The sequence below is a fragment of the Nuphar pumila genome, chromosome 7, assembly GCF_984573655.1.
Source record: "Nuphar pumila chromosome 7, dmNupPumi1.hap1.1, whole genome shotgun sequence".
Classification (NCBI taxonomy): Eukaryota; Viridiplantae; Streptophyta; class Magnoliopsida; order Nymphaeales; family Nymphaeaceae; genus Nuphar; species Nuphar pumila.
In genome coordinates, this window is record NC_143255.1 from 36,430,748 (window position 1) to 36,454,642 (window position 23,895).

Consider the following 23,895-nt stretch of genomic DNA (forward strand, 5'->3'; position numbering starts at 1 on the left):
ACTCACATAAAATGATGACCCAAAGTACGATAATATTCTGCCCAATTTTCTGAAACTAACACTAACTCCAACCTAACTACCATTAAAAACTAACTAAACACAACTAAATTAAGCTAGATTATTGCCAAGAACAGAAGCTTAACTACTTATAATCTATTCAAAAACATGAAGTAAGCAAGAAAAAGTGAGTATACTACTTAAAATTAAAGTAAACTAATCTAACTACACTAACTACAACTAACAACAATAAACATAAACTAACAAATGAAAGTTACCAACTAAACTACTACAAGCAATTAAAGAATTAAACTAACAAGCAATGCAAGCAAAGAAATAAAGCAATAATGAATGTACACTAGCTAAACTAAATCTATCTAATTTAAACTATCTAGTTAAGAATCTAACGATTAACCAACTGACTACTACTAACTAGCTAAAAAACTAATTACAACTAGCTTAAGATCTTAAGATCTTAAGATTAACTAAAGCTATCCAACTAACTTAAAATTAACTTAACTTGACCTACTAGAATTTAATGATTCACTAATTTAACTATGAACTAACTATGCAACATTAACTAGATTGAAACTAACTAGACTAAACGATAATTAAAACTAACTAAACTTAAATTAATGCAAGACAAGAATCAAACTATACTAACTTACTGTAATTGAATAGAAAATAAAGCTAACTTAACTTCTAATTTAACCTTAAATTAAAACTTTAAATAACTAATTTAACTTTTAACTAAAACAGTAATTAAAAATGGGAAACTAAACTACCTAAACTGGACCCATCTAGGGAGGATGCCTAGATCAAATGGGCGACTACCCTTGGCCCACAAGTCTCCTAGCTTGGTCCCACTTAGCTAACAACTAATTTACTAATTACCAATCCTAATCTAAGTAGAAATAGAAAGCCTAATCTAATTAAGAAATATGAAAGATAATGCCTAAAACAAATAGGAAACTATCTAGAACTATCTAAATACTAACCTTCTTAATTCTATGCTAACTAACTTTCCTAATTTATAGACTTAGATAAGAAAGAAACTACAACTATGCTTTACTAATTAAATACAAGGTAAATAATCTAATTCAACTAACAATTAGAAAACTTGCTAAATAATTAAACTAAGGAAAAAGAAAACTATCTAAATAACCAAAACACCTAAAGGAAGGCAACTAGGAAGGACACTTTCCTAAAACTAAACTTGGAAAAGAAGCAATGAAAAGCTACAGTAACTTACTAACTAATTAAAAGGAAACTATCCCAACTCTAATTAGAACTTAAGAAACTTACTAAATAATTAACTAAGCTAACATAAAAAATAAGAAACTAACAAATAGAAACCCACTAAGAGGTTGGCGGCAACTAGGAAGCCTCCTAGCTGCCGGTCAGCCTATGGTTGATCTAAACCAGATTTCTAACAAGAATTTTAATTAAAAATCTAATTAAACTAAAGGTAATTAATCAAATTACTCTATGGTAAAACTAAATTAACTAACAAACCAGTAAATTACTATGGTAAAAACTAACCTAAACTAAACACCTCTAGCCGACACCCTAAAAACGACTAATCCTTAGCCGGCTAGACTTAGATAAAAAAAAAACAATCTAACGCCTAAATCAAATAACCTACTGACTTTATGTAAAAGAAACAGACCTTAATACTAAAAAAATAGAACTTAACAAGTACTTAATCTAACTAAAAATTAATTTAAACTATCTAATCTAACCACACCTAATCGGCTAGACCTAGGAACGACCAACCTGGTCGGCTAGACCTAGACCCATATGGTTCGGCTAGTTCAGATCTTGCTGAAGCAAGAACACGACCAGACCCCTCCCTATGCTAAAAACAATGAATCAAGGGCTGAAACACATGCGAAGAACTACTCTAAACCCGCGTTTGGACTGAAGCTATCTAGACATGATCTACCTACAAGCGATGGGTGAGAAAGCGCACCTCAAGGGATACCCGATGAGTTTGGGGAAGAGAGCAATCCACCATGCCGAAGACCATGCCACACGTCTCCTAGATTTCTGTCACACACGCCTTCTTGCTGGATTTGGTGCTAAAACTGAGTTGACGAAGAGGGAATTCAATGGCAAAGAAAGAGAACTGATAGTTGCATAGAGGGGAAGTTCTCGACCACTAGCAATGGAAGTAGATGGCGCAACCATGCCAAATCCGAATAGGAAGCTCCAACCACATAGACCTGTAATAAAACACAGCAAAGCAAACAAGCCAACAGGAAGAAAATCGAGAAGAAGAAGAAGAAGAACGTGGAGGAGAAAGAAGATGGCAATGAAGAGGAAGAAGGAGAAGGCATTGGAGAAGAAGAAGAGGGAAGAAAGAGAGAGGGGGGGTGATCTCCTAATGTTGGATGCCTCCCACAATAGAGAAATTAACTTTTATATTAAAATATTTTATTAAAAATTCCTAAAACAAACCTAAGTTAGAAATTATTTTAAAAGAACACCTACCTATTGAAAATAACAACTTACCTCTAGGCGCCTACTTTGGAGGATATTTTTGTAATTTTCTTACCTTGGGTCGATGGATCTAGGATTGAATTGAGTTTGGATCTAGTCTAAGATCCAAGGTGAAGGCTTTGGGTTGGATCTGGATCTAAACCACTTCAAAAATTGATTCACTTACCATGAAATAGCTCTATCTTTCTCATTTTAAATCAGTTTTAAGTGAAATTCGATCAATGGTTTTTTTGCACCTAAAACAATACAAACATGGGTATTTTTCTATAAATGCATGAATTTATGATAAACATGATATGCATTTCATTCATCATCACTTGTCTCCCTATAGCAAAAAAAATAGAATCATATCTTATCCAAAGTCCTATCACAAGCATAACTCTTCTTTGATGAGTCTTTTCTTACATAATGATAAGAACAAATCCATTTGGGTTGGATTCAAACATAGAAATTTCTTAATCCATATCTCATGCAGAATTCCTATAAATAGGAGTAGCCCCCTATAATCTAGAGGATTAGAAAATCTAGAAATTTTATACCTAAGTGTTGGCCCTGCAGAACACATAAACTCAAACCCTGTATGCACTTTGTTATGACGCCATTATGGAACTCTCATACCTATGTGGAGGTGCTGATGGACAAAAAGGAGCGTAAAAGCTAAACGGAGCCTCGAGTCTGAAAAAGGTAAATTTTTAGATCATTTAATTAAGTTTGTTTTTTCATTTTAGTTTTTAATATTCTTGAACAAATATTTACACACATTTGGTTTTTATTGCATATTTTAGCATCTTGACGATGCGATTTGAGCTACAAAAATCAGAGAACGTGTCTGGATCCTACCTTCCCGTCAGGCAAAGTATGATCGATACTTGTATACGGCATACCTACGTCTTTTTGAGGATTTTATAAAATTTGGGTAAGTCAACTTTTTCCCAACTCCCAATTTTTTATCAATAGTTTTTTGTGATCACAATTGGATGCCATATTTTTTTTATTTTCCATAGATAGAAGTGCATTACCGATAGGATTTAGGTTCTAACGAACCTAAAACCTTTAAATTTCAGATTTTTCTCAGTTTAAATGGCAAAACAAAAACTCTCTTTTGCCATCCATGAACAAAACAACAAAATAATTTGATTGTTCAAAGACTAAAATGACAAAACCCTTTTGCCACTTGATCCCTGTAATTTTTTCTGAATAGCTAATCTTTCGAAGGCTATATCTCCACGCTCCAATACCAAAATCAAGTGTTTTTTGATGTGTTGGAAAGTTGAGATTCTCAACTTTATTTCATTTTTTGTGTGTTTTTCCTAAAACTATAAGTTTATACCTTAAAAGTTTTTAGAAAGTTTCAATTCTTATTTTAAAATTTTATCTTCTGTAAGTTTTTCATGAAAACGAGAATTTTGAGGTCTAAATTACCTAGGAAGTTTTTGTTTCCTATTTGGTAGTCGATGAGGCGACATAATAGTTTCTATTTTGAGAGGTGTTTCTCTCTATTCGGGTGTCACATCTGGACAAAATTAGTTTCTTTTGAAATCTGATATCCCAAACTTTATCTGATCTTTTGAGAGGAAAATCTATAAAAAATATTTTCTTGGTTAAAAATTCTTGGAAAAAAATCTATTATGTCATTTTGGGGTAGAAAAACTCATTGGTGTTTTGGCATTCCAAATATCGTATCTTCGCACTTCGAAATCCAAATCTCATGATTTTTGTTTTTGAGATAATATCATCCTCTTTAAGGTTGTTTTTTATTGTCTTGTCTGTTTTTTTTTTTTAGTATCAAATATAGGATTTGCATTAAGTGCATGCATATATATCAGATTTAGGTCTTATCACATTTTAGAAATAATTGTTGAAAAAAATTCATGTCACATAGAAAATAGAGAAAATATCACCTCCAGCAAGCTAGGGTTGATTGAGACTTTGTTTGATTCATTGTATTCTCTTCATGTTTTTTTATCCATTTTCTTAGGTTAGACCCCTCTTTTATTTGGGTTTTTCTTTAAAAATTTTGTCCTATCATTCGAAACTCTAGATCTCCCACTAGTACTCTTAAGTTGTGGGCTTAGGTATATTGGTGGTGATACCTTGAAACTATTTAATTCATTCATCAGTACCTTTAAGTGGTTAGCTTGGGTATATCGATAGTGGATACGAAAGGGAGCTCTGATCTGTAGAACCCGAAAAGACCTCATAGATATGTAGATATATCTTTCAAAGAGAATTAGAGTGTCTATCAGTTTTTGAAAATCTTTTGTTACTTGTTTGGGTCTATGTAAACCAATTGCTTGGGATATAATGAATACCCGATCTAGAACCTGAAAACTTCAAATTCGATCTATCATAGAGGAACCACCTCTGAAGAATCCCATGTATGAGATGTCACTTTATATGATGCCAAATATCATATTCGATAAGGATCTTAAAGAAAGGTCCCACTCTGACATTCTTGATGGCATATAGATGATCGAAAAAAGGAAAAGACCCTAATGTTTTTTTAGTCTAGCTCATGTCAGTACCCTCATTGATCTCGTAAAGTCCCCCATGTGGGTTACAAGATGGGTAGTTCTAACATGAATGAGTCTACTAAAAGCTGAATCTCAAGGAACTCACATTTCAAAGCTTGGTCCAATGGGAGACACCCTCACCAGTCTCGTAAAAGTCTTTATGTGGGTTACGAGACAGACAAGTCCAACACATGTGAGTCCACTAGGAGATGAACCCCTAAGACATCGCATTTCAAAGCCTGGTCCAAAGAAAGGAATGTGCTAGCGCAAGCCAAAATAACCATAGAAGAGATAGAGGAGAGAATGAAAGAAATTCAAGAAAGGTTGGATCATAAACAAGCATGTGCTAAAAGAAAGGCTAGAAGAGCCCAAGGGTCAGAATGTGAAGAAGCACATACCTACAAGAGGAATAGAACCCATGAGTCAGATTTTGGGAAGGGCTACACCCAGTATAGTGAGTTCCATGTGTTTGATTGTGAGAAGAGAACCCACAAACTTAGGGTGGCTCGCCCGATCCAGACCATATCCTTAAAACCAAACAAAAAAATAAGTCTTTAGAAGTTATGGTGTAAAACTCAGTGCCAGAATGAAGTATATAGATTTGGACCAAAAGGGGTACTCCCTAGAGGATTTTTTGCTCGAGGGGTGTGATGATAATGATGAGGACACTCCCCCAAGTTTCTAAAGTTTAGTGGGAATGAAAACCCAAGAACTCACATGGCCTTGTTCATTGGGAGTATAGCCAAATATCGACACAATGATAGGATATTGATGAATTGGTTTCTCAGATTTCTAAAAAGAGAGGCTCTGAAATGGTTCACAACCCTGAACCTCCAATAGGTCAGAGAGTTTAAACAGGTCATAAACTTATTCATTGACCATTTTTGCTTCAATTTGGAGGCCCCCCCACCATAAGTCAACTTTATAACCTAAAATAGAAGAAAGCAGAAGGCACCCACGAGTTCATAAATAGATGGTGGACAGTCTCTCTATATAACCTGTATTGTCCCAACTTGAGTGAAAAACTAACATGATAAATGTTCAGTCAAAGGAGAAAATAACCCCATCGGCAAGCTCAGACGTGAATGTGGCATCATTCAATTTAGGCCAATTGTCAGTCATAGACTTCTCTAAAAGTCCCAAAGTCTTCAGACTCAAAGGAAAGATAGATGAGTCTCACCTTAAGAGTCATCTCATATATCAACATGTGTAACAATATGACAATGGGTGGAGAATCTCTTTGTACGTGGGGTACCAATGTTTTGAAGGATTAGAAAAAAGTCGACAGGGTATATGAGAGCCTCTCTCAATAGTGACAAAAGCAGGAACCTAAGGTCTAGGCTACAAAGGACCTAAACAGAAAAGAGGCAAAAGGAAAAAAACCCAGATGGGTCCTGAAGGATCATTTCAGAAAAGGGTCAACCATCATCAGCTCAATGAAAAGTCTAGTTGCGTCTGAGAACACGAGTTTGACACTTCCTCTGCATCAACAGAGCCTAGGCTCACAGAGGCCAAATGATAATCTCAGTCCTTCTGTCCCTCCTTTTGGAAAAGACTAGTATGCTCAGAATAAGGCAACCATAGGTCATGTCAAAGTCACAATGGTATGGAGGAGGAAAGACCTGCATGAGTCATCATTTCATGGCCTCAGGTAAGCCTTCAAAACCTATAACCTATAAAATAGTCTTTTAAAAAATAAAAAAGAAATTTAAAACAAAAAACTACAAAAGTGTTGAAAATCCAAAAAAAAATGAAATATCCAAAAATCTAAAAGAATAAGAAAGCCTAGAAAATTTAAAAGATTTTTCTTTCCTAGGGTCTAAGTTACCCTCTTCATTACAGGATTGACTATTCTTGTTGCAAGACTAAGAGAACTTTTGTCAAATACTTCTTTTGTTTTCAAATCATTCCCAATAATGTATTTCTGTAAAAAAATCATATGACGGCATGTCAAAGGAGTCTGAACCTATATAAGACCTAGGGACAGGGTAACACAAAGCCATCCAAAGTCTAAATTTCTTAGACAAAAAGGGACCTCTAGCAGCCAAACATTTGATCCAGAACCAGCTTGACCTCGTTCAACAAGACCCAGACGATCTTGAAAGTTTGGTATACCTTTGGACACTAGCTCGATCTTGTTTGGTAGGATCCACAATGGTCTCCATATCCTAGTTGTCTTAGACACTGGTCTGACCTCGTTCGGCAAGGCCTATAATGGTCTTGACAATCCAATTCACCTTTTCCCCAACAATCATAAAAAGATGAAGAACTTCATCATAATGTTAGGCATATCATTGAAAGATCATTAAAGATCACAGTTCTTCTCTCAAAATAGATCCAACTCTCATCAAAATGGTCATTCTCTTAAGTATGCCCTTATAACCGAGAATCCACCACATAAGACATCCAAGCCTTAGGGAAAGATAATGAATTGTCATATTGATAGTAATATACTTTAATTTGATTATTCTAACCCAAGCCTATAAGGATGAATTATAGGAGCATGGGTTCATTATCAATGCATAAGTGTAAAGCTTGTGTAACTCACCTAGACAACCAACTCTCTAGGAAAAGAGTTAGGTATTGAATACCTTCAATGCTAATCAGATTCATAGGTTGGCCTCCTAAGGAGCAGGCCGTTGATTTTTTTATCACCAAAATATATTACATAGATGGGATTTCAACGATCAAAAAGTTGGTTCTTACTAAAAATTACATGTAGATCACATCTATGATTAAATGCAGCAAAAAAAATTTAAAAAATGTGCTTTGCTAAGTCAAATGCATATACAATCGATTGTAGCAAATCTTAATTTATCATATATATATACATATATATTTCTTTTATTTCTTAAACCATCTTAAACAGAAAAAACATGTGAGGAAGTGTTTGCTTAGTATGAACCGGCAAATGTGTCCCATATAGTTTACTTGATAGAGAGCACATTTTAAATAAAGTATTTTTTAAGTTTAGAAGTAATTTTAGAGTAATAAAAAATCAAGCATTCATATTTCCTTGAAACTAAATGATGAAAAAAATTAAAATTTTGATTAAATTAATTCAATTCAATTTAAAGTGTGACTTTTAGTAAATAAACAATGATGAAATCTGATTATAATGCATAAACCAATAGCTCATAATCTTTATAAATATTCAAGCATTGAAAATTTATCTTTTTTCATAAAAAATGCATAATCCAAGAGTTGGTTCCTAACAAATTCATCGTGTCGAACACATTTACATTGTAAAAAATATGTTGGATGGTGTTTACATATTTCTAGTTCTCATATTCTAAGTATATATATATTCTAAGTATATATATATATATATATGTGTGTGTGTGTGTGTGTGTGTGTGTGTGTTTTGATGGCGACGATTATTTCTCCCCAAAAGAAAACCTTGAGAGAGAGGTGGGAATGATGGGGAAGTTTTGTGGACTTGCATTCATGCTCCATGAGAGTGTAAGGCTCATGTAAGATCTTTACGTGGATTCGGTGGTAGGATTAGATTCTTGGTTCGTATAAAAAAGATGATGAGAAATCAGGGGAATATTGGTGGATACGTAAGCCTTTATTTGTTTTAGGATAGGAAAGAAAGATAGTCTCATGTCAGTTCCCCTTTTCCCAAGATCGACACAAATGTCCATTTCTTATTTTGTATTAACCAACATGTCCCTCAAATATTCTTACATAGGAAAGATCATCCTGGCCCGACCCTAACTTGACAGGGATCGGACCATCATTATTCCGATCTAATCCTGATCTTGATCCCGATCCCTATCCAAAGTTGATTCTATCATACCTCGCCCCTAGGAACTGGTGGAATCTGGTCCAAACTGATCCCATATTTGGAGTCAATTTGGAGTAGATCGGACTGGAAACAACTTTTTTGGGGGTTTAGAAAGCTACAAATGTTGAAGGAGTTTGCAAGAAAGTGATTTAACCCGACAACTTGTGCTTTTCTGTTTTATGATTTTTTTTTCTTTTGAAAAAGCTTCATAGGTGGGAAAATGAAGCCCAATAGGTAGAAGTATAAGCTAAAGCTGCTCAACTATGGAAGAACCGAGAATTTTGGTTCTGAAGAATATTGCATGATGAATACAAGTTGCACAAAGGATGAACCATAAGGACTTGGCAAAACAGGAGAAAGAGTTAAATCGTGCAGTATATTGGGCTATAATCATTTCTCCTTGTTTCAGCTTTTTGAATTCTTCATCCTTCTTCACTCTTTGGCACTTCAGAAAGAATTATTTGTAGAACATCCTTACAAAGGTAGACCAAGGCAAATATTTTTTCTGCTCTAGAGTGTCTTGGATGGTCATCAACCAATGTTTTGTATTGCTGGTCAGGTTCGACACCACTATCTATACCCTCTGATCCTTAGGACACAAAATGACATCTAAAACTTTATTCACCTACATGAGTCAATTTTCTGTTACGACACTGTTAGGAGTGCCATAAAAAAGTGGAGGTTGTATATTCTTGACCCTTTCGGCCTAAGAGATGATGCCTAAAATGGTTGCTTGGGGTTGTCCTTGTTGGGCTCGAGTGGTCTGTAAGAGCTCGTACAAGATCTAGATTATAGTATACTCAGAAGCTATTCCAGTGCTTTTTTCTCCTAAGTTTCTCATCAATGAACCTTGTGGGATCTCTATACTCTCTTGTCTACCACTATGTGGAGCATGCATCCCCAGGGTGCAAAAAGACAAAGGCGCTTTCTGAGCAGGTGCACCTCTCGAAGTGCGAGACGATGAAGGCACCCTCTAGGATGGTCCGCCAAGGCCCTCACCATCCTCAGTCACTACCTCTGGTTGTCCCATATCGCATCTGGCGGTTAAGGTGTCTTTACATCGATAGGACGTTCCTCTTCAAGTAGCCATATGTACTGCGTTGAAATCATCACATAATTAATTTGTTATTATTTGAGTCAGTTAGGTTATTTTTGTATCAAATTTCACCACATGCATGCATTTATGATACTTATTCAATCAAAAACATTTTATTTCATTAATAATATCCCAGTATACATGAAGAAAATAAAACCAGACGAAACAAGAATAAAACAGAATAAGACATGACATAAACAGACAAGACCAAACATATAGAGATGCAAAAACATTGTATCACTTTTCAATCCATCCAAAGCTTGCTTCTCTCTCTGAATCCCTTCACATCTGTTGAGGGCGTGACACAAGGTCACTCATATTATATGGGGATGAAGCTGGAGTGTAGGTGGGTGAGGTGAGGATAACAGTGGGATTGCCATCCTCACTTTTCGCCCATGAACTCTCGGATGTTGCCTGTCTTTAGGTTGACCCTGTGTCGCTTCCATTAACTTGTACAGTGTTCCATGTTGCCACTGTAGCATGAATTGCTGCTCTCCTTGTCTCCTCAGCAAGAAACTCCATGGTCAGAGCTGAAGCTTCTCTATTGGGTGAGCTCATGGCAACTACATAGCTAGTGCGGGGCATGTGTCAGCCCTGTGCACTGGCCATCTTGGACCTTCTCTAGAATGTAGAGTATGCATCGGAGAATGCTCTCCTTGTGTTTCCTCCTTGAGCCACCATCCAGTCTCTCACCATTCACCCTCGTACTAACAGAGCTCTCTGATGGTAAGACTAGTGAGTCCATCGCCTGTAGGGTTGTGGCTGTCGCCCCTGAAAAATGTCAGGGTGGTATACCAGAGGGTTAATTCACCAATACACGTCTCTTTTTCCAGCTATGATAAAGATCGATGAGGGCCGTGGTGTCAGCACTCATATGATTTGAGGCATGCTTGCCATGACTCTAGTATATGCCATCACAACGATAAATTCTCCTCTCTCAAGGACTGACGGCTCAGGAGGTCCTTGCGTCCTAGGGTCTCTTTAGTTATCACGTCCGCTAGTCATTCTTAATCACAAAACAATCAAGTCACTATCATTTTTTTAGCGAGTAGAGACTTATACTATATTCTATGTCATTGAACTTTTTATGAATGATGTACCTTTTATGTGAACTTGGCTTTGATGCCACTTTGTAACACCCCAATCTGAGACCTTTAGAGTTCATGTCCGGTTGGTATTACTTTCTAGAAGAAAAGTATACATAGTTTACATAGAGAAAACATGGATAATTTTTTTCCTTTAATAGACTCAAATTCTTTAACAAGGTTCATCATTCATATCATACAAAAATAAAGATTACATGAATATTTAATAACAAGAAATAAAATTAACAAATACCTTTATTAAACAATTGGAGTAGTTGATCACGTCCTGCCTCCGTTTGTGTACCTAGAACCTATAGTTGTAATTATTCAGGGGGTAAGATTATAACTCAGTAAAGAATATTTATAAGCAATAAATGACTTTAACTTACAATTGTAGTGGGCTCTAAGCCCCTAATCTGAGTTTAGTTTTCGACACACCACACAAGGTTTATATATCATAGTTGTCTATGGGCGTAGCAACCCGTATAAAATACTTCAATTCTATATTGTTATTCTATATTATTGGTCAAACTATGAACCATACTTTCATAGTGATCCCCGGATCACCAGACACTGCAGTAAAATAACAAGGGGGTTCACACTGGTAGCTAGTTGGGAGGTCAGGCTTAAACTTGACATGGTTCATACTACATCCTAACCATAAATGACTTTCAAGCATTTATAGTTGTCTAGAGTCCTAGATACTGTGTGAATATAAAACCCTAAGTTATATCTTAAGTTCATTACCTTGAACCTTACTCTCAAGCTCATGTTTTACTCATTCTCTCATGAGTGTCATCGTAAAATAATCACGATGGGTCTCATTCTCAAACCCAATCTCAAAATTGTATTAGGGTTCATACTTTATATTATACCAAGCATGCAATGATGTAGAGTCTCTATATCATGAAATCGGTCACACACTCTCTATGGTGGTTACACTCTAGCTGTGAACCAAGTAACCATTTTCACAGGTCACCACTTCGGGATTTAAGGGGTTAAGCATGTAATTTCAATTTAAATTCAAACAACATAGCTAAACTCAAGAGACTCAAGGTTAGTCATAATTCTCATTACAATGCATGTAATTTAGAGCGTACAACATAGATATGTTGTCAAAAGATAATATTTCCTTCTAGTATGCATGATATATCACGATTGGCATGTGTACACATTCATCTCATTGCAATTAACTCATGCATGATCATTTTATACACATCATGTTTACACTTGAGATGCATTTCTAAACATGCTAATATACAACAAACAATGCTAACATATAACACCACATGATTTATTCACAACTAAGGTTACTTATAATATCCCTTACCTCAAATGTGAATGTTGCACTCTAGTCGCAATTGAGTCTCAAGTGGCTCTAACAATAGAATCTGATCATTACACAAGTGAGTTTATATTAATACATATACATTATTTATATTTTGACAAAATTATCAAAATATCTCTCCTAAGGTGGTCTATCATACCTCAATTTTTATGCTCGTGGTTTGGCCAGAACCATAGGACAAAACGATTTCTCTCTATGATACAAATCCAATGCACTAAACCTGACTCAATGTTGAGTTCGGGGTGCGAAGTTATGCCCATTTTACTTAATTGGATATTGGGTACACACAATGGTAATTTGATCATTTCAACTTTGTGATTTGACCTGACTCATCCTAGGATAAAATAGGTTCAGTTTTTGTTTAGAATATTAGGTTTACTGAACCTAGTCGAGACTCAATTGGGTTTGGGTTCAAACTCAATTGAATTCTTAAAAAAATCATAATGGATGCTCTTACTAACAGGTGTGGATCTATATCCAGTTTGGCGTAACTGGATTAGACTCAACTGGGTTCAGTTTTGTCTTAGTCAGGCACAGACTGGACTAGTTCAGTTTTATCCTACTTAGGAACAGAATGAACTGGATCCAGTTCAATTCCAAACCAGATCCATACTAAATTACAAACTGGGTCTATATCCAGTTCTAATCTGGATCCAGAGTTATCAGACTGGTTCCAGACCTAATCCTGATCTGGATTCAAAACTGATCCATCTAGCTATAGACTATATCCAGATCCAACTATATATTGGATCCAAAACTTATCTGAATAGTCATAAACTAGATCCAGATCAAGTACTGGTTCATCCAGCTCCAAACTAGATCTAGGCCTAAGCAGAAGTGTCACAATTTTCAGCCACAAGGAGCTGCAACAAGCAACCAACAATTTTAGTCACTCTAATCAGCTAGGTGATGGTGGATTTGGCATTGTCTACCATGGGAAACTCCGTGATGGCCGGATAGTCGCTGTCAAGCGCCTATATGAGCACAATTATAACCGTCTCGAGCAATTCATGAATGAAGTTGAGATCCTCTCTAGCATTTGCCACCCAAACCTTGTAAACCTCTATGGTTGCACAACCCGCCATAGCCGTGAGCTACTTTTGGTGTATGAATACATAAACAATGGGAGCGTTAGCGATCATCTCCATGGTTCACGGGCTGTCGAGGGCCAACTTACATGGAAGATTCGGCTGAATATAGCTGTCGAAACAGCGGAGGCCTTGGCATACCTTCACCAGCTTGAGCCACCGATAATTCATAGGGATGTGAAGACTACCAACATACTTCTTGACAACAATTTTCATGTCAAGGTTGCAGATTTTGGCTTGTCACGCCTCCTCCCATTCAATGTGTCACACGTCTCAACTGTACCACAAGGCACACCGGGCTACATGGATCCTGAATATCATCAATGCTACCAATTAACAGATAAGAGTGATGTGTACAGCTTTGGTGTAATGCTTATGGAGTTGATCTCTTCTTTGCCAGCTTTTGATGTCACGCGACACAGGCACGAGATTAGTCTTGCCAATATGGCCATTAACAGAATCCACGGTGATGCATTGCATGAATTGGTTGACACCACAATTGGGTTCAAGAGTGATGACTGGGTCCAGCGGACTGTGAGAGCTGTAGCAGAGTTGGCATTCAGGTGTTTAGCATGGGAGAGGGAAATGCGACCAACCATGAGTGTAGTTGCTGAAGAACTAAGTCATATAAATTTGGAAGAACACAAGACGGAGAAGACATCATTGACAGAACCTCAGGTTTATGGAAGTGCATTATTCAAGGCCAATGTGCTGTTATCACCCAATTCTGTGACAGATAAATGGGTGAGCTCATCCACTACACCGGGTAACAGCATGTAACATTCCTGCAATATTTTAGTTTATGCAACAAAGGAATATCATTGCAGTTAATGAAACATCACGTGTAGGCATTTCCTTCGCTATATCAGGAGATGGTACTATTCCTGTCAGGTTACTTAGCTTGTCGAAGGAACTCCGTGCTATCTGTGCTTCGGTATTATTAACTGTTTTGGCATCAATGTGTTATTCACTACAGGCAGTCCATGGAACCTTGTGAATCATGAAATGATATTTCATATAAATTTGTAATATCCTTCAAAAAAATTTGTAATAGAATAAAAAGGTTTGATGCATACTTAGCAAACAAACCATGTTGAACACATCTATGTGGCTAGATTGAGTCGATAAAGCTCGAACCCATGATTTCCAAGTTCTACACATGCAATGATTTCCAAACTGTTAATGAACCTTTAATCATGCAGGCATTTGGCCCTAATGGCCTCAATTCATGCATATTTCTAGCAAACAAGTGAATGGAGTCATGGACATCACTGGTGCGGTTCAAACAACATTCTCTATTGCCCTCAACTTGACAAAGTCATTAGAACTGCATCACGTTCAACCAGTTCTGCAGCAAGTCAGTAAATAAAAATGTACTGCACAGGCAAAATGTAGATATATGGTTTCTTAATCATGTAAAATGTGTCACACAGGGAAAAATACAGGGCTAGTTTATCTTAGAGAACAGACGAATAATAACCAAAATAGGTATAATAAAACTAGTATTATTGAATCTTTTCATAAAATGCATGATAATGGAAACACTGCAGAAAGTCCTCTAGAAAAATAAAGAATAACAATACATAATGCTTTGAAAGTAAAGATCCCAAAACCACTTGAAATACAGCAGAAGACTAACGAAGGGACACCTAAGATTCAATCAACCCACTGTAGAAGAAACACATTATGAGGACTAAGTTTTTTATGATGTCGAATTTAAGAGCTCAAAAAGCATAAAATGCTTAAAAAACTGAAGAAAACGACCTACAAACACAGACAAGCTGATCAATAATTAAAAGTCAATGCATTTTGAAAAAGGTCACAAAGAAGTAAATGAACCTCAGTCTCCATAGATATAACAACACCTGGCTTGCCCTTCTTCCTTCCTCCATGACTTTCATCCTTAAAATGGAAAGCATCCAGAGAACCTCAAAAAAAAAAGAAAAGAAAGAAAGAAAAAGGGATGAACACAAAAGAGAGAAATACAGAGAGGGGAGAAGGCCAGAGAGAGAGAGGTGCAATGAAATAAGAACAAAAGCAAACAAGAGCTTCTTATGGGCTTACAAGAACACAACCAATCCAAGAAAGAACCACTTATGAATCAAGGCACAACACCCACACAAGGGCCAAGAGAGTAAAAATAAAAACTTTTGTATTACACAATGCTTGACAAAGCATGAAAAAGATAAGGGTGAACCCCTATTTATAACAAAAGAAAGAGATAGGGAGCAGCCCAACAGCTTGTTGGGCTGCTCCCAACAGTCACATTTGTGACCGTTGGGAGCAGCTCCAACAGTTAGTTGGATCTGTCCCAATTGATGACATCAAAAAAAAAAAAAATAAAGAAAATATACAGTCAGCCCCTAATGGGTTGACCTCTATTACAAAGTGAAAATATACAGTCAGCCCTTGATGGGTATTTTGGTTTATATGTATATATATATTTTGGTTTATATGTATATATATATATATATATATATATATATATTAGAAGCACAATCTTAACAGCAGGGTCACTAAATGGCATTTGATCAAAATGCCCAAAACCTAAAAGGAAATACACATTTACCCTGTTTGTGATGGGGGTAGTTTTCTGTTAAACTGAAAATGTAAAACTAATTCCAAAATGACCTTCAACCCAACATGAAAAGTTTGGTCATTTTAAATTTGTTAAAAAGCTGACGTATTTTTGTCCCAAACTATCCTTCACCAAAAACTTACTCAATGAAGCCAGAGTTGTTTCATGAAAAGACCTCCACTCTTCAACTAAACCTCTCCGACAATTCATTTGCTGATAAATTGAAGATTTGGACTGCACTCTCCTTTGTGAAAGCCACCAAAATAATAAGCAACATTAATTTTTCTTCAGAACATATCCATTCTTGAACCGAACCTCTACTACAATCAGAATGCCACAAGAAGTAGGTAATTAGTTTGGAAAGTGCTCTCCTCAACAAGACCATGGTTTTTATGTTTCCATTCTTCAACTTGGTGTCTCTTAGAATCTGTGCTCTGTATACTGGTAGGCATTTCCCATCAGAAGTTGGTCATAAACTTTGAAACCTTCCGCATGCACCTGTAGTCTTCATCTGGTTGTTCACAAAATAATCGAAAATCCAACAATCCTGCCACATTATTGAAAGAATGGAAACCCTATTATCGACAGTGAGTGAGAGAGAGAGAGAGAGAGAGAGAGAGATTCCAGAGGAAAGAAGGCTCAGTCGATCGTGACTGCCTTCTCATTCTATTTATTAAAAGTGTAAAACACTAGGGTACGAAAATACCCCTTTACATAATATTAATTTACAATACATGAACTGGATCTGGACCCGATCCATTACACAGATGGATCGGGTCAGACATACACATGTGAAAGTAACGATGCCTTCTTTTCAGCCTCCCTCAAGTTGTGCATGGTGTTGGACCATGAACAACTTGTTCTTCAAAAACCAAAATCTATCCTTTGTTAACCCTTTAGTGAGGATATCAACAACTTGTTCTTTAGTTGACACATACATGGGCTCAATCTCTTTGTCTTCAACCTTTTTCCTAATAAAATGTTGATCTATTTCAATGTACTTTGCTCGACTATGGTAAATGGGATTGAATGACATGTTGATGGCACTTTGATTGTCACACAGTAACAGTGACCTAACAATCGATTCTCCCATTTCAGTCAGAAGATGTCTTATCCATGTACCCTCGGCCGTGGCAGTGGCCATCGATCTGTATTCAGCCTCAGTGCTCGATCTAGCAACCGCCTTTTGTTTTCTACTGCTCCAGGATACCAAGTTTGGCCCAATGAAGCTGCAGTAACCGGATACTGATCGTCGTTCATCTGGATCACCCGCCCAATCAGCATCAGCATAAGTAACAATCTCATGGCCACCACCTGGATCTAATTCTTCCTTGCCTTTGTATATCAGCCCATCACCCACTGTACCCTTTAGGTAGCGAAGTATACGTTTGACTGCCTCCATATGTGACACACGAGGTTCATGCATAAACTGAGATACCTGATTAACCGAATATACAATGTCGGGTATAGTAAAAGTCAGGTATTGCAACATGCCAACTAAACTGCGATACTTAGTGGGATCTCCATATATATCCCCTTCTTGTGAACTCAATTTTTGATGGATGACACTTGGAGTTGTTAACGGCTTACAATCTGTCATGCCTGCTCTGCCGAGAATGTCCAACGTATATTTGTGTTGAGTAAGGGTAAGCATATCATTTTTGTTATCAACTTCTACCCCAAGAAAATATCGCAGCTCTCCCAAATTTTTCATCTTAAATCTCTGATTTAATAACTTCTTCACCTGCTCAATGTAGCTTTTACAATTCCCTGTGATGATGATGTCATCTACATATATCAACAGAAGAGTAGTGACTCCTTGTTCATTGTGAATAAATAATGAGTGATCCAGAAGAGACCGAGAAAAGCCATGCCGTTGTATTTCTAGAGAAAAACTGTCGAACCAGGAACGAGAAACTTGTTTCAAACCATAGAGTGCTCTCTTTAATTTGCATACATATTTTTTGGCGTCTCGTTCTGCATATCCAGTGGGTTGTTCCATGTAGACCTCTTCTTTTAAATCCCCGTGCAGAAAAGCATTTTTAACATCCAGCTGGCTCAATGTCCATCCATGTTTAATGGCTAGACTCAACACAATACGAATGGTCCCCATCTTAACTACAGGACTAAAGGTTTCATCAAAGTCTTGGCCTTCCTCTTGTGTGAATCCCTTGGCTACAAGTCGAGCTTTGTACCTTTTGATGCTCCCATCTGGTTTATATTTTATCTTGTACACCCATTTTGACCCAACGACATTTATGTTCAGTGGTCTAGACACAATCTCCCATGTGCCACATTCATGTAAGGCCTCTATTTCTTCATTCATTGCTTCTACCCATCTTCTAGAGCTCGCAGCTTGATAGAACATAAGAGGCTCATCCTCTTTACATATGGATGTCAAGAATAGCTGAAAGTCCAATGAAATTTTTTTATAACTTACCCACCTGTTAAGCGGATGTCGAATCCGTGAAGATCTTCTGATATCCATTTGCTGCGAAACAGATGATCCAGAAGGATCCGTGTTCATACAAGGAATGAATGATGGTTCTTTCTCTCGCCGAGTGTATACAATACCCTTATACCTTGTTGGCTCCAAGTCATATGTGACAGTTTCCTCCGTTTGGGTCTCATTGGCTGAATCCTCATGTGGCTCATTCTGACTGCAATTTTCTGGACAGTCTACTGTACCATTGGAGAAGAGTTCTGAATTTAACCATGGGTAGTATACCTCAATGCTGGAGCTTGAGTTATCAGTATCCACCATAGTTGAATTATTATCCTGATCAGCAAAGTTCATTTCATCGAAAATAACATTCCTTGATATTTTGACACGCTTACTCAGGGGATCATAACACCTGTACCCTTTGTAATCTTCGGCATATCCTATAAATCTGCATTTCAAAGCTTTATCTTGAAACTTGTGCCTGAGTGAGCTATCAATATGCACATAACAAACAGAACCAAACACACGTAATTCATGATAATCAGGTTGTATGCCAAAAAGAGAGAAGTATGGTGACTTATTTTCTAAGATATTCATGGGCAAGCGATTTATCACATGAACTGTGGAGTGGAAGGCCTCAGTCCATAATGATGTAGGGAGATTGCTCCCGTGCATCATGCTCATTGCAGTCTCAACAATATGTCGATGCTTCCTCTCAGCAATCCCATTTTGTTGAGGTGTATGAGGGCAAGACACTTTTCTCTTTATCCCATTATGTTGAAGAAAATTAACAAAATCACTCGAGGAGAATTCACCTCCTCCATCACACTGGAAATTAAGAATGTTGGTAGAGAAATGATTTTGAACGAAAGAGTGAAATTTCTGGAACAATCCAAAAACTTCTGATTTGTGCTTCATAAAGAATATCCAAGTATGACGTGAGTAACTATCAATGAAAATAAGATAGTATTTACTGCCAGAAAAAGAAGTAATTGGAGCAGGACCCCAGACATCTGAACAAATGACCTCAAATGGCCTTGAAGCTCTTTTATTAATGGAAGCAAAAGGTAAGACATGACTCTTACATAGATGACAGCTAGAACATTTTGTATCAACGACTTCTGAACTCATACTGGACTTAGGAATAAGATTATTCATGACAAGTTTTTCAATAAAATGACGACCACAATGGCCAAGACGACTATGCCAAAGTTTTGGCTTATTACTTTCAGAAACATTAAATAAAAAATCAGAATCAAAGACTTGACGTTGGTGAGGCTTCAAGGATGAATAGTTGGGATGAATAAAGGAAGGATCTTCTTGGAAGATGTACATGTTGCCCCATCGTTTTCCTTCAGCGAATGTCCTCCTCGTGCGAAGATCCTTGACATAAACAGAAGAGGGAGTAAATTCAACTGAAGCATTTGCATCATCAACAAGTTTTGAGACAGAAACAATGTTCTTTTGAATATTAGGAGCATGGATGACACTTGGAAGTTTAAGAGAGGACTTTGACATATGTATAATGGCATTTCCAGTGTGTGAGATGGCATGATGTGATCCATCTCCTGTGACAATGCTATTCTTTCCAACATAAGGTGTAAGAGTCAAGAGTTTACCTACATCACCTGTAACATGAGTAGCTGCTCCGGAGTCGACATACCAAGTTCCTTTGTCATTTTGTTTCATATTCAATCCTGCCAAGGCTGCCAACAACAACTCTTTTACTTCTCCATCCTTTCTAGCCTCTGCTTGTGGAGCTTTTCCTTTGTTTTGAGGATTAAACCAACAGTTCGCTTTAATGTGCCCTTTCTTGTTGCATAGGAAACATGTAGGAATGGGTCTTTGTCCCTGGACATTGGGTGTTGGAAGTATGCCACGACCTCCATAGTTATTTCTCCCTTGTCCTCCTTTTCCTCGAAAAGAACTTCCTCTACCTCGACCATAACTCATTCCCATAGCCAGCACATCTTGTGTTCCGGAATTCCCATGAAAGGCTTCAGAGGAACCTTTCAGATTCATCGCATATTGCAATAGTTTTGCACGAAGATCTTCAAACTTTGGAAGTTCTGGTAAACATAGTAAGGTTGTCGTCATAACATGATAATCTAGCCCCAATCTACTCAAGGTTTATTGTACTTTATCTTTTTCACTGACAAGACACCCAACAACAGCCAACTGATTTGTGATGCCTTTCATTTTATTCAGATATTCCATAATAGACATGGAATCTTTCTTCAGCATTTGAAATTCTCGCTTAAGAGACATAATTCTTGCCTCAGAGATTTGTGAATATGTTTGAACTAACATATCCCACAGTTTCTTTGTCGAACAATCATCAGGAAGAGCAATAAGGACCTCCTGTGAAAGAGTTGAGGTGATATATGCCACTAGCGATTGATCCCTCTTCATCCAAGCAACATATTCTGGATTCTTGTGAAGAACAACAGATTGTTCTCCTTTATCGTCGGCCTTTTCTTGCGAAAGAAATTCTGGAGGCGGTGGGACCGATCCATTAAGATGACCAGAGAGGTCCTGACTTTTTATAAATGGAATAATCTGTCTTTTCCAGGTTAAGAAATTGCAGTTATTCAGTTTTTCAGATACTAGTTGACAGAGAAAACTTGAGGACAGACATGATTGCCCGTGAGTAAAATTCATTTGGTGAATATCTTTGAATCGACGCTTAGGTATGAGAAACAAAGGGCTCGGCTAACAGAACACTGCTATCTTTGAATCGACACTTGGGTATGAGAAACAAAGGACTCGGCTAATCAGAAAATTTTTCAGATTGACAGTGATTGGCAGGTAGCAGGGAAACACATATTAAATGCAGGGAAAAACAGCAGGAAAAACAGCAGTGAGGAAATCACACTTCAAGAGAGACAGGTTAACAGTGATTAGCAGGTAGTAGGAAGAACACACAGATTAAATGTAGGAAAAGCAACAAGAAAAACAGCAGAAATTAAACCACAGATCGAATTAACACAAAGGAAAGGGGAACCTGATTTAATTAGACACAGGACACAGATTTTGCTGATAGAAGCACACAGATTGACGCTGTGTTTCTTTGAGATTCACGGCTGATAGGTCCAGATTCACGCTGGAATGAGATTCACACAGCTGATAGGTCCAGATTCACGCTGTGTTTCTTTGAGATTCACGGCTGATAGCAGAGAAGAGGACTGTCCAAATTCACGCTGCGATGAAAAGCACACAACTGATGGGTCCAGATGCACGCTGGGTTTTTCTTCACACAAATTCACGCTGGTTCACAATACCACGCAGATTCACGCTGGAGATTTCTTCACGCAGATTTTTCTTCACACAGATTCACGCTGGTTCACAATACCACGCAGATTCACGCTGGGGATTTCTTCACGCAGATCCACGGCTGATAAACCCACGCTGCTGACGCTGATGGATTTACGCAGATTCAAACGGTGATACACTCCCAGATTCAGCTTTGATACCATGAAAGAATGGAAACCCTATTATCGACAGTGAGAGAGGGGAAGAGAAAGAGAGAGAGAGAGAGAGAGATTCCAGAGGAAAGAAGGCTCAGTCGATCGTGACTGCCTTCTCATTCTATTTATTAAAAGTGTAAAACACTAGGGTACGAAAATACCCCTTTATATAATATTAATTTACAATACATGAACTGGATCTGGACCCGATCCATTACACAGATGGATCGGGTCAGACATACACATGTGAAAGTAACGATGCCTTCTTTTCAATTATATATGGAAGAATTGTCCAAACAGTCTAACCCTCCAAACAATTCTATCTTTACTAAGTTCTTTGAGATTGTTAGTCAATAATGAAGCATATGCATGATGCCCTGCCCTGCACACATAACTACCCTTACAAAAGAAAAGAAAAGATGTGTTTTCGTGTTTCATGAAAACAAAATCTTTATTTCAGCTTATGCTCATAAAACTTCCTTTCCAAGCTAATCTGATATATAAAAATGAAAATGCCCTTTCTCGCACATGCAAGAAAATTATACAAAAAAAAAGAAACAAGAACATGTAAATGAGAATCAATGCCTTCCTCCATCTTAAAAGCACTAAAAACAAAACAATAATCAACCACCACATAATGTCGTTGAATAAGCCCAACCACCAAAATTCAACAACAGCAGCTACAAATTACATTGCCAATTAGAACAAGAAAATAAACCAATGACAAATTAATGAAAATCAAGACATCAAAGCCAACTAAAAGAGTGATTGCATGATCCAAAAGGGAAAAAAGTAAAGGAACCAATGACAAATTAACGCACAGGGATGGCTTGCCAGCAAACTACAAAGAGAAATACCAGAATTCTTCTCATATCCAAAATATGGCTTTTGTTGATCGCAGTATAGCTCATTCCATTTTCTTTTCACCCTTGTTAAGCAATACAAAATTTTTAATGACTAAACAAGTATCAGAACAGCCCCATGGACAAGTCCTAAACCTCTGTGTATCAAGGCATAAACCTTTATGTCTCTTTGCAATGAACTGTTCCAATGCATACGCCTCAGCAATGAAAAATGAAAAAAGTTCAGTTGTTCTCTCCAAACACAAGCAAAAATGCTTGGGGTTGAGGCATTTGACACATGCCTAGAAAATTTTTTGAATTTGAATGGAAAGTATTTGTCATCAATTAATCAAAGTTGGGGAATTAAATCAACCACATGCATTCTGTTGACCACATTGCAAGAAACAAATGCAAAATAGACTAGGGGAACCACGACCAAGAAGGCCAAATAAGCCTTACTGTGACTAGGCATGATAATTTTTCTAGAAAGAAAATTATGGACAAAACTTGGCTTATATTAGTATCTTTTCTGGGATACATCAATCTATGGGACAATTTTCTTAGAAAGAAAATTTTAGACAAAACTTGGCTTATGTTAGTAACTTTCTGGATACATTAATCCACAGGATTTTGACCACAACGGATGCAAACTCTCCACCACCACCACCACTGTAGTGCAGCTTGTGCATAATATCTGAACCTATCACATAGTACCTAGGAACAACTGATGATTGAAATGGGCACACCTAGAAACTAATTGGTCATATTACAATAATTCCAACAGAAAATGGGCAATGGGCACTCCCAATATCATCAAACCATCGTCTTGGCGATCTCCATTGTCTCCGAAGAGACATCAACTTACAACCTGTGTGACCAACAAATTTCCACACAACAAAAAAAGTTTCTGCAGCCAATGCACACAAGAAAAAGAAACAAAAGTTCTACCTTTATAACCAAACACGATCCAACAGGAGACACAAAATCAAAATTTTCAAAAAAGAGAAAAAAAAACCTCCAGAATGACAAATAACCATCAAGAGATAGCACATTTTTTTGCACTTCTGTAAATCTAATTGCGTCCATAAAATCAAAACGAATCTACAAACAAATCTACCTGAAAAAAAAATTTGAAAGAACGATCAG

General features: G+C 37.1%; 1 protein-coding gene across 1 annotated transcript; it reads left to right on the plus strand.

Moving 5' to 3' along the window:
- The first annotated feature begins 13,164 nt into the window (after positions 1-13,164).
- LOC149831922 (LEAF RUST 10 DISEASE-RESISTANCE LOCUS RECEPTOR-LIKE PROTEIN KINASE-like 1.1) lies at positions 13,165-15,373 on the plus strand. Its single transcript, XM_090012278.1, has one exon. It carries the CDS (start codon positions 13,342-13,344, stop codon positions 14,197-14,199), a length of 858 nt encoding a protein of 285 aa, XP_089868404.1. The 5' UTR covers positions 13,165-13,341; the 3' UTR covers positions 14,200-15,373.
- Positions 15,374-23,895: the final 8,522 nt, after the last annotated feature.